This window comes from Pezoporus occidentalis, unplaced genomic scaffold, assembly GCF_034315485.1.
Source record: "Pezoporus occidentalis ecotype Australia unplaced genomic scaffold, CSIRO_AGI_Poc_V1 ctg37, whole genome shotgun sequence".
Taxonomy (NCBI): Eukaryota; Metazoa; Chordata; class Aves; order Psittaciformes; family Psittacidae; genus Pezoporus; species Pezoporus occidentalis.
This window is the reverse complement of record NW_026915691.1, coordinates 5,508,300-5,519,206: the sequence shown is the minus strand read 5'-3', so window position 1 is coordinate 5,519,206 and position 10,907 is coordinate 5,508,300. Positions and strand designations below refer to the sequence as shown.

Below are 10,907 nucleotides of genomic sequence, written 5' to 3'. Positions count from 1 at the left end.
AAACAGCATCAGAGCACAACAGCTCAAGAGGCACAAACAAATTATTGCATTGAATTGAAAGAATCTAAATGCCTGCAGTGCTTTGAAAATGAAAAAGTAACCAGCATGCTGGTTCTTCTACTGTGCATCTGCTCGCAGAGAATAACACTATGATTTACAGCAACAATGCAAGAGCTGATTGAGACATTCACATTACCAGCAGATAAACTTCTCAATTTCATAAACAAAAGGATAACAATCCCATAGCAAAATAACGGTTTCAGCAAAACAACATTAAAATCCTGGTTAAATTCTTAACCCAGAAAGCCTTTGTGACCTCTGGAGAATTAAATTGGATCTGCTCTGTCTGACAAGTTGCAAATTCAAGTGGAAATTTTCATCACGGGGATGTCCGACAAAGGACTTGTCAAACATGCACACTTATCTTGCCTTCTGTCCAGCCTTTTGAATTAAAAATGTGCAGGTCCAGCTGCAGAACACAGTCAGGATTTACAATAGTATCCTGACCTACCATTATAATTAAAAGAATTCCTAATGACAAGGGGATTTTCACATACAAGGTAGAGGAAGGCTGGACAGAAACTATTGCTGGACACAAACTACAGAAAAGAAGCCTGTAAGGAAAACAACTATGAGCTTCCCAATGAAGTTACCAGGCTGCATTCATCAGAATGAAAATTAGGTGGAGCCAGTGTCTTCATATTCTTACTTACAACCTCAGTAGCTGCAGCACATACTGTGCTGTTCTGACCCTGTAAGCTACTGCAAGGCAAGTTTTGCTCGGCCCACATGACTTATTTCAGTAAAATAATTTTGTTTGCAACTTTTAGCGTCTTTTGTGGTCCTGGTAAGCTGGTATTTACTCACATTGTGCTTTTGCATCTCACTTTTTGCTGAAATCCGCACTGCTCAACCTAACCAGGGTCAGTCACTACCTGACAGCCATGGAGAGATGTCAGAAGGACCCCCATGAGCAAACTCACATCAGTCCTCTGATGTCAAAAGTGGCAGCTGATTGCTACAGAAAATAATCAAAGCAGACACATCCTTTGGCTCAGTGGTACTGCAAAATTACTAATCTCACACTTGGCATCCATGCAGATTTAAGGCAAACTTAACTGTGTTATCTACATAAGCACAGCGAACTGGTTTTGGTTGGAGAAGCTTCAGATTGCTGTTAGCATTTTTCTAAAGTCAGTATTACTTAAAATGGGATCTGATGACCAAGAGGTCGAATAAAAAGTAACTACTGTATTTATTTATTTAAGATATTCCAAATTTGGATGTAAAAAAGATCATAAAATAGGGTTGGAAAAGACCTTAAGATCATCCAGTTCCAACCCCCTGCCATGGGCAGGGACACCTCGCACTAAACCATGCCACCCAAGGCTCCGTCCAACCTGGCCTTGAACACCTCCAGAGATGGAGCATTCACAACTTCCCTCGGCAGCCCATTCCAGTGCCTCGCCACCCTTACAGTAAGATGCTGGTAAGATGCTGTTTTTTAAGTAACGAGATGAGCTTCACACTGGAAATCAGACTCAAATCACTCATAAGTAACATGCTCTGCACTGGCAGGTGGACCTGGGTTGATCTGTTGTACAGTGACCGAGGCTGCCCTTGCTTGCTCTTGATACATAGAGTAAACCTGTTCCTAGGGCTGAAAACTCCAAACTCTTAAATACACTCAATTTATCTATGGGAATATTAGAGAAAAAAACAACTAACGTTTATGTGGGACAGAATACCAGTCTTCATACGTGGCTTTCTATGGGCCCTTACATTCAAATAGTTCAGAGTACTTTTCTAGAATAGATCGTATGTATCTGCTCTCTGTGAAGATAAAAGTAAAAAATAATCCTCTGCATCAGCCTTGTGGCAGCTTTCACATCACACACCTTTACCATATGCAGTTGTTAAACCATCTCTGCAAGTCAACCTCAGTTACCTTTCCAAACCTATAGCAGCAGTCCAATAACTACTACTACTATAGACATTCTGGCTTGTTCCTAAAGTTCTCCAGCCACTGACAGTTTCTCTCCCAAGTCATTATACATCACGATGTTTTAAATTCAAACCTGTGATAACAAAGTGTACTTTGTTGTTCCATAAGGCTGCTGTGAGCTACAGCTAAGAAACTGTTGCTCCAATTCCTCAGCTTGGTCTGCTATATTTACTGCTAGTGGCACGCAGACATGAATCAGAAGCATAATCTTTGGCTGCCAAAAATCTAGGTGTAGCTGCACTTATATGAGCAAAGCCATAAATGTCAGTACCTTTGTTTTCCCCAAAAGAGGCAAAATAAGTTATGCTTCTGAAAGCCCAGTTGTGCTGGTATGGCTGTTTTTTATGTAACTGCCGTTCTGGGATTGCTTTGCCAGTCTAAACACATACATATTATACCAAGAGAGTACTCAGACTTGACTGGCACAATATATTGCTAAAGAAACCAGAAAAATTTGCAACTGCTATACTGCAAGGATACTGATCTAACATTTATTTCATGCTACATCTGTAAATAAAGTAAACCAACTTAAGCAGATTTGGGCCACAAACAATGGGTGGCAAATATTTAATCTCCATGCTATGTGCATTTTGGACAGTTTTGCTTCAGGCTAAACCTTGGAGTACCTCTTAGAGTACACTTAACACATTCCTGAAGTGCATGTATCAGTTCTGCTCCTCTGCAAACAGTCTAGTCCCTGTGATCTGCAGTTGCCCTGAAACATGAGCCAAATCACAGTAAATAGGGACCATCAGAAAAATCATGTAAGGGCACTACTGATCAAACTAAGGTATTAATGTAGACCCCTCTGTAAATGCCAGCCATTCAAGTGAAACATGACAGACATAAGGCAGATAAATGCAGCTCAGCAAGACCTTGCTTGACTCGCTGGTTACTTCCAGTAGCTATTCACAGCAGAGCTAGTACAGCAAGAGAAAATACACCTTTTCTTGGAAAGTTTTCACCTTTTCTTGGAAGAAACCTTCACCTTTTTCACTGTTCACCTTTTTCTTGGAAGAGCACATTCTTTTAATGAGAGGCAAAAGCCTCAATTATTGAATACTGATTATAATGCTGTACCACAAAAAGAAACACTGCTGGCTCCACATATTCTCCAGTTTATTATTTAATCTATTTTAATTAATGTCTGAAAAGCAATGTGCCTTCCTCCTCTGAACAGAAGCAATCAATGTGTTTATACAATCTGGTAAGTCACTGACCAAGGCTGACTTTTTACCTATGGGGGCTGGCATGCCAGATGAAGTATCCACTGAAAACCCTGCCTCTGGCACCAGGGGCAAGCTTGTAAGGCCCCTCACTGCTCGAGTAGACACCAGTGTTCTCAGAGGCCACAAAAAGAACAAGCTTGTAAAATAAAGCTTCATAAAACCAGCTCAATTCCAGAACATTTTACTAAGCATATTTAAGCATACAATGATTAAGAATGTGCTGAAATCCCATTAATTTGAGCAAATTAAATGACGACTAAATATCCTTCCAAGTGCTCATGTAAAGGCCATCTTATACATTTGTTTAAATTCTTTAAGTTCATATTACATAATCATAATTGCAGAGACCAAGCATGTAGTGGCATCATTACATTTCATACTCATTCTCATAAAGTTATTCTACATAAATTATTTTCATAACTGCTTCTATGCTATCCAGAAATAATCTAAAGGAAGTCAAGTCCTGTACCTGTGTAACAGTCATAGCTTCAGTAGCAGCTTTATCATCTGTTGCTGTTACGGTTTGGGGTTTCGGGTTTGGTGTTTTGTTGTTATTTATGATCAGAAGATTACACCTTTGCATGCTGCTTTCTGCTCAGACCCTTCAGGAGAGGGATAAAGACTTCATGTGGGTTTTCTAACATTTTAAGAAAAATCAAGGTTTTGCCTGTTGAGACAAATACTTAATAATGTACATACTACAGTTTTAATAAGGAATCATCTGAGCTGAGAAAGAGACAAGATAAATCACAGAATTAGATGGAAATAAAACACATGCTGAATGTTCTAGAAGGATATTCAGAATATGGGGGTTATTTTGGTTTACTCACCTGTTAGACCTAATACCTCCCCTGAAGTCATTATCAAGTATCTGACTCTGCAGTCCTACTTGCTGTTTATTTTACCTTTACCTTCCAACCACTTTTAAAAATATACACTGTCTAGACATACCTTACAGAACTCTCTATGTAGAGGGACCATTCTGGAATGGTTGAATGCAAGTTATATTAGAACAGACATTCCATTCTGGTGATGATTCCAAATTCCCCACCAAGTTAGTAAATACATATTTCATATATGTAGATATAAGTAGTTTAGGTAAAAATGTATAAATCTATTATTATTTTACCTATATAAAACAGTAGCTTAATCAGGACACACAAAACTTCATGTTTAGAATAAAGGTCTCAGAGTGCCTGTAACTATTCCTTTGGTAGCTTGGACATCTTAAAGCTCCACTGTCCATCTTTGTCTCCTTGCAAATACCCTTTTCCATGCAAGTTTCTGTTAGATAATCTTCAGAACATCTTTCAAAGTAACGGATTTTCTTCATTATATCTGTTCTCTGCTAAATTAAATATGGCCTTCTCCATGTCTCTGACTTCTGGTCTGGTTTCAGTTTGTATGTTTTTCTCCATCTATCTTTCTAGTACAAAGATAAAAAATTCATGTGAATCAGCAATTACTTTTTCCTCATTCATGTTGTGTATGACTTGGATTTTAATTCTTGCCTACTCCACTTTGTATAAAAGTTTACATTATTCCCCCCCCCCCATCTATGATCCAAAATGCAGATCCAGTTTAAAAGATATGGTAAATTTCAGTACTTTAACCCGATACTGCTTTTTTCGGTCAGTTCCTAAATTCTTGATACAGGCTGTTCCAGAGGTAGTTACTTTATGCATTTTATGTATTCAACATTTTCTTCACTCTGTTCACCTTAACTTATATTTCACAGCATAAGCAATACTGATGGGTTATACAATTCTCAGTTTATTCTATTGCCTTCCCAGCTGATTACAATACAGATTCTATTTTCACCAAGTCAAGACCATTTCCTAATCCTCAGATGCTATCAGCAAGACTTCTCTGCAGAAAATTAATCAGATGAAGAACATTAGCAATGTTCTATTACATGAATCTGAATGGTATAAAACTAATTCCTAGTAGCTAGCATTCCATATAGAGATGTTTGCTCAGCCATAAACATGCATTATTTAAGTTCAAGCTAAATTTGAAATGTGAGATGCTTTAATTATTTCCTAATTATTGCTTAGAATTTCATCACTTAATTTTGAAATTACTTACTTCCTCATGATATTATGGAAACTGTGCAGGTCTTAGCAGTATTTTGTCTTAATATTTATTTTGGTATATTCAATGTATAACAATAAATATCAGTTAAGCTTCGAACATACTGAGGACCTCCAAAGGCTTAACTCATTCTCTGGTCTGCTAAGAGTATATTTATTAAAGCTGCTGCTAACAGGGAGACAAGACAATTACATCTCCACTAGGGTCCAGGTGTGGCACAGAATCAAGACAGCCTCAATTTAATGTAACATGGCTCTCAGGTCTGCCCAGGATCCAGGCTTCTTCCAGTGAACCTGGATTCTTGCCCTTCAGTAGCATTTTCAGAGGTTCAGGCTTTTCACTAAGGAAGCACTGGGTTTGCTTTTCCCTTACTATTATCTGTACTGTATCTCTGCTGCAATTATTTCAAGCCTAGATTTCATCTGAGTTGCCACCTTAACAATGACAATACCAGTTGCTTGTCTTCTCAAAGTGACTGTAAGTTTGAAAAGGTCACTCCTTGTAAAGATAGAACTACCTCCAAGACAGCTCTACCATTTTATAGACCAGTCCCTCTTCCTTTAAGGACTTGCTTGGCACATTCAGGTATTAAGATCTGAAGGTTCCACTCCAGTCTGCAAACGAGAAGGCAGATTCCAAGAGGGATGCTCCAGATACTGGTTCCAGACACTAAGTATTTGAGAACCTTCAAGATTTCTACCTGATCTTGCTGTGCTTGGAATATCCAGCTGGGGCTAGTAACAGCCAACAGCTTTTGGGAGGGAAGTGATGGTGTGGAATAAGGAGTGGATAATGTCCTGGGTTCAACAGCAGCAGTCATTTCTTCTTCTTGGTAGCTGGTGCAGTGCAGTGTTTTGACTTTTGGCCTGGGAACAGAGCTGATAACAATGATGTTTTGGTTTGGCCAAGGACTTTGTGAGCCTCATGCTCTGCTAGGGAGGAGGGGAAGCCAGGAGGAAACAGAGACAGGACACCTGACCTAAACTGACCAAAGAGGTATTCTGTACCACAGCACATCATGTCCAGGAGGTAACTGGGAGTTACCCAGAAGGGCTGGTAGTCTGCAGGGTTGGAGGAGGTATCGGTTGGTGCTTGGTTGGGCTGGGGGGTGAGTTATCGGTTGGCTGGTGGTGAGATGTTGTATTCTCTTCCCTTGTTATTTCCTTTATCATTGTTATTATTGGTGGTAGCAGTAGTGATTTGTGTTATACCTTAGTTACTAAACTGTTCTTATCTCAACCCGTGGGAATTGCATTCGTTTCATTTCTCCTCTCTGTTCCTCCGGGAGTAGGGGGAGGGAAAGAAGGGGGGGAGTGAGTGAACGAGTTACCTGATGGTAACAGATGGGCACTTTGGTTGTCAGAAGTTGGAGAGCTGATTATGGAATTGATTCCTATGACACTTTGTCTGGAAGCATTTCAGTCAATACAATCTCTTTACTAACCTGAAAAAAAAAGCAAAATGCCCCAAACCTGGACTACTAGCTTTAAAGAAACACTTTTCAGTTTCTTACCTGGATAAGGTAAGTATGCAACAGCATGCAATTAAAAAACCCCAATAACTGGCATATCCCAAAACACAAATCCCCCACAACCCACCCCAGTACTAAATAAGTACCAGAAATGCACTTAAACCTCTTTCATTGCTAATACCTCATGAAAGATTTTACTTCATCTTATCACACAAAGTTACATAAACCTATGTGCAAAAATGCACAGTTGATTAATGGTGACGGACTGTTCACCAGATACACTTTGTTCTGATTCTAGTTATGAATACACCTATAAACAACAATTATGAAATAACTTAAAGGAAAAAATACAGCTGAGTATTTACAGATATTTTAAAACTTCTTCCACCACCATTTTGACAGAAAGACCGGAAACAAAAATCTTGCAAACCTAACACATAGAAGATGTTACAGATAAGCAAACTTAGTAAAAATGCCATGTAATCATTCCCTATTTACACTTTTTTCCTTCATATTCTTTAAACCTGATATTTGCCCTTTTATTCTTAAAAAAAAAATCTATAAAAACAGAATACTTCAGCTACAGTTTACTTTTTCCACTGGATTTATTGCAACTATAATTTCAACACAGTAAATTATGCACTTCACGGATATTTGATATGACCATTTCCTGCTATCTGCACTGCAGTTCTGTTCCTGTTTCCACTGAAGCCAATGATAAAACTCTCATAAGCTTCAAAAGGTAAAACCGCACCTCACTTTACTAATTATTCTGACATAATACAAAGTAACATCAGAGGCTTTGGTTCTTTATTTTACTTGTTGGAAAATGCAAATCCCAAATTTAGAATTTTTATTTAAGCAAAGCAAAATACGTTATCATCATTTGGTTTTATACCTAAACTGACTTGCTTTTCTTTTACCTATGTTTAAAAAGATAAGAATAATCTTTTATTATTACAAGACTACTGTAAAAACTAAGGCTTATAAATGCTCTTAGCATGAAATAGCATGCAAACAGTATGCCTGCCATTTAGGTAATGTCTTCAAAGAGAATGTCTTGTTCAAATACACTGGTGGTTTTTTTTCCTAAGGTATAAAGAAGTTTGTTACGCAAAATCCCAGCAAGAGCTAGCCATTGAAGCAGAGTTTTGGTTTTAAATATGCAATTGTCAAAGTCAAATTGAAGACAGCTATGGCTATTTCCCTGCATCTAAAAGTCACAATAACTTTTATTCGTATTAATATATGGTTTAGGCAGTCATCAAAAAATACAAGAGGGGTAAGCACTTCTTCCTACATCTCAAAGACAGGCTGGAAAGCTCCAAGTTTGTAACCATGTACAACCCAAGAAGACTATATGGATCGCCTTGCAATCAAGGTGGTCAAAGAGTCATTTATATAGCACTGAACCAGCTAACCATGCAAGGAGTCCTGGTATCTAGAAACTACTTAAATATGCAGCTACAAAGGAAATAATTGACTAAATGCTGCTTTAGCATCTCCTGGCAATTAGAAATCTGGGAATGGCCTCTAACAGTACTTCACCTCAATGGCAAGTCTAATTTACTGCTGCCTCCATTACAGAAACACAGAATAATTGCACGTCTTTATGAGGGGTGGCAGAAATCTTGCTACTTTGTAATAATTAATCAGAGCCTTGTAAAAAGAATACCTTCAGCATATATAGAGAAAAAAACCCTGCAGCCATGCATTACTAACTTTACATTCAGCATTCAAAATAAGTCATAACAGAATACTAATGGCAGCAAAATAACTTAGGGCTTTAAGATATCTTGGTATTAGCTGGAATCTTCTACCACCTACACTGGCACTGAATAATTGGAAAAAAAAAAAGCATGAATTTAAATAGCTTTTTAATTCACAGATATCAGAACATATGAAGTGCGTCTTAATACCCAACTTTTTCAGCAATGGAAGACCATAATAATGTCACCTTATAACAAATAGCTATTTTTACTAAAAATCTATGAGCAATCACTACTGGCTTTAACATATTAAAGCAATAAAGACATGAAGCCAAAACTGCACATGTACAAAACAGCTGAGATACGTAAACTTCATATTTGGCTTCTGTTTGCTGAATTACTTACCTGACTGCTGGGGAAGATAAGAAAACTGATATTGCTAATTAGACTATCAGGAAATAAGATGGCACAATACAAATGATTTTATTCCACTCAGAGATAAGCAAGTCTGCTCCCACAAGTCTTTCATCAAAACTGATCAGACTGAACTAAATTTCCTATCCACTCTCAATCAGGTTTTAGGAAAAAAAAAGCTCTATTGCTCTACCATCTAGGAAAACAAATGGGAAGTACCCCCCCTGCTCTGCCCTCCCCAGGCACAACATTGCACCATGGCACTGCTGAAAAGTTTGTTACTAAAGCATTTAATGCTATAAAGATAAAATACATTCATTTAACACACACTGGCGTAAGTTACACAATCTTAAAAGTACCCGTTTGATAAAACCTTCAGGTAGAACCATAAAGGCAGCAAATGTTTCTCCTCCTCAGAACTGGAAAGACCTTTAAGAATCTAGTTAAAACATCCTAGAAACCAAAAGTGAGAACACCCAACAAAAAGCAGTGATGCCATCCTGGGCAGACACGGCCCTGCCCTGGAGGCAAAGTGATACTGAAACATTTATTTCTGATTGAAAGTTGCTACTTCATGTCAAAACAGTTTCTTCCGGTTTCATCCAAAGGATTTGTGAGCCCTGATAGGGTATGCTACCAATTTATTTAAACCTTTAATTTCCTTGCTATTTTTAGCTTCTGGAGGCTGGCACAAAACATTTACTAGAGCTTAATGGCTTGTTCTCTCATTGCTGTTATTACAGACCATTCAGATGGAAAGTTAAGTGTACAGCTTGAATTCATAGGTGCTTGTTTTCCACTGGTTGTCTTCTACACTGATCATGTTGCGCTCTGTGAAAGTAACCCATCCTTCGGAATCAATGAGAAGGACCGTGTTAGTCCTGAAACAACAGAAGGGTAGAAGCTTCAGTCTTGTGCCTGTGATACACACTTGCAGAGTCCCAGCTTTCATCCCCAAAGGTTTCAGCTCATTTTTTCTCTTGACCACATCACCACCACACTAGCATGGCAGAAATCATCCTGGCAAGTTCAAACAGGCATTTTCAGTCCCTTCTCTCACTCCACTGCTCCAATTCCCTGCTGCACTTGCAGCAGCTGACACGAAACTTGTAATTTAGAAAGTATGATAAAAGGTTAAACTTCATTTAAGTGTCAAGTGTTCCATTCAGAAGGAGCATAAACCCTTGCTTTTCTTCACAGCCTACATGTACCCTGATGGGTTATTCATATCAGTGGCACTCTTCCATTCCTTCCTTTCAAATCCATTGTCCATTAATATTTAAACATCATTAATTATTATCATAGGACACTGATACATGATCACAGAGAAACTTTTCTATCTCTAAGAACCTTCCAAAGAAGAAATCTGTTTTCATGAAAAGCAGATTCCATTCATGCATCTATGCCACTCTACCAAGTATTAGCTGTGGTTTCTCTTTGGACACTGCAGTACCCTGCCAGACAGAGACAACTGACAGAAGTAGGAATTTTTCACCATCCTGATGTGGTAGCCTTCCCCAAGTCATCTCACAGTTGTTCACTCATGTAAAAACTGCTTCATTTCCTCAGAAGAATATTGTGAGGCCTAACTAACAGCCTCTATTCACTTATTCATGTTGCTAAGGGAAAGGTAAGTATGAGCATACAATTACAGTAGCAGGGAAGACTTGAAATATAGTGTTAATTCACTAGTAAGAGGTCAGGATTTCTACTGAGTTATCCTTGTTTCCTTTGAAATAGCTACACTGCAACCTGTGAAGCAAAGGAAGAAAGATGCTGCTTTGCTAATTTAAGTCTTCATAAGCCATATTTAAATTGTTCTTTGAATATATTTTACAGAGATACTTGGTTTTGGCAGTGGTTTCTTTCTCAGAATACCAACTTAAAATACTTACAGAAGGGTGTGCTCTCGGCTTCACAATTTACATCCCTACAGAGGAAATACTATGGCTGATTATGCCAGAGACCAATCTGACAAAACTGTT

General features: G+C 38.3%; 1 protein-coding gene across 3 annotated transcripts in view; it reads right to left on the bottom strand.

Moving 5' to 3' along the window:
* Positions 1-3,979: 3,979 nt before the first annotated feature.
* Positions 3,980-10,907, bottom strand: part of TANGO2 (transport and golgi organization 2 homolog) — a 36,314-nt gene continuing 29,386 nt past the window's right edge. For 2 of the 3 annotated variants that reach the window (XM_062631502.1, XM_062631500.1), the window contains exon 9: positions 8,660-9,803. In XM_062631502.1, the coding sequence (XP_062487486.1) occupies positions 9,683-9,803 (121 nt within the window). In that variant the 3' untranslated portion in view covers positions 8,660-9,682. Of the gene's footprint in view, positions 4,661-8,659; positions 9,804-10,907 lie in introns of those variants that run through there. The other variant, XM_062631503.1, reaches the window with a different exon arrangement.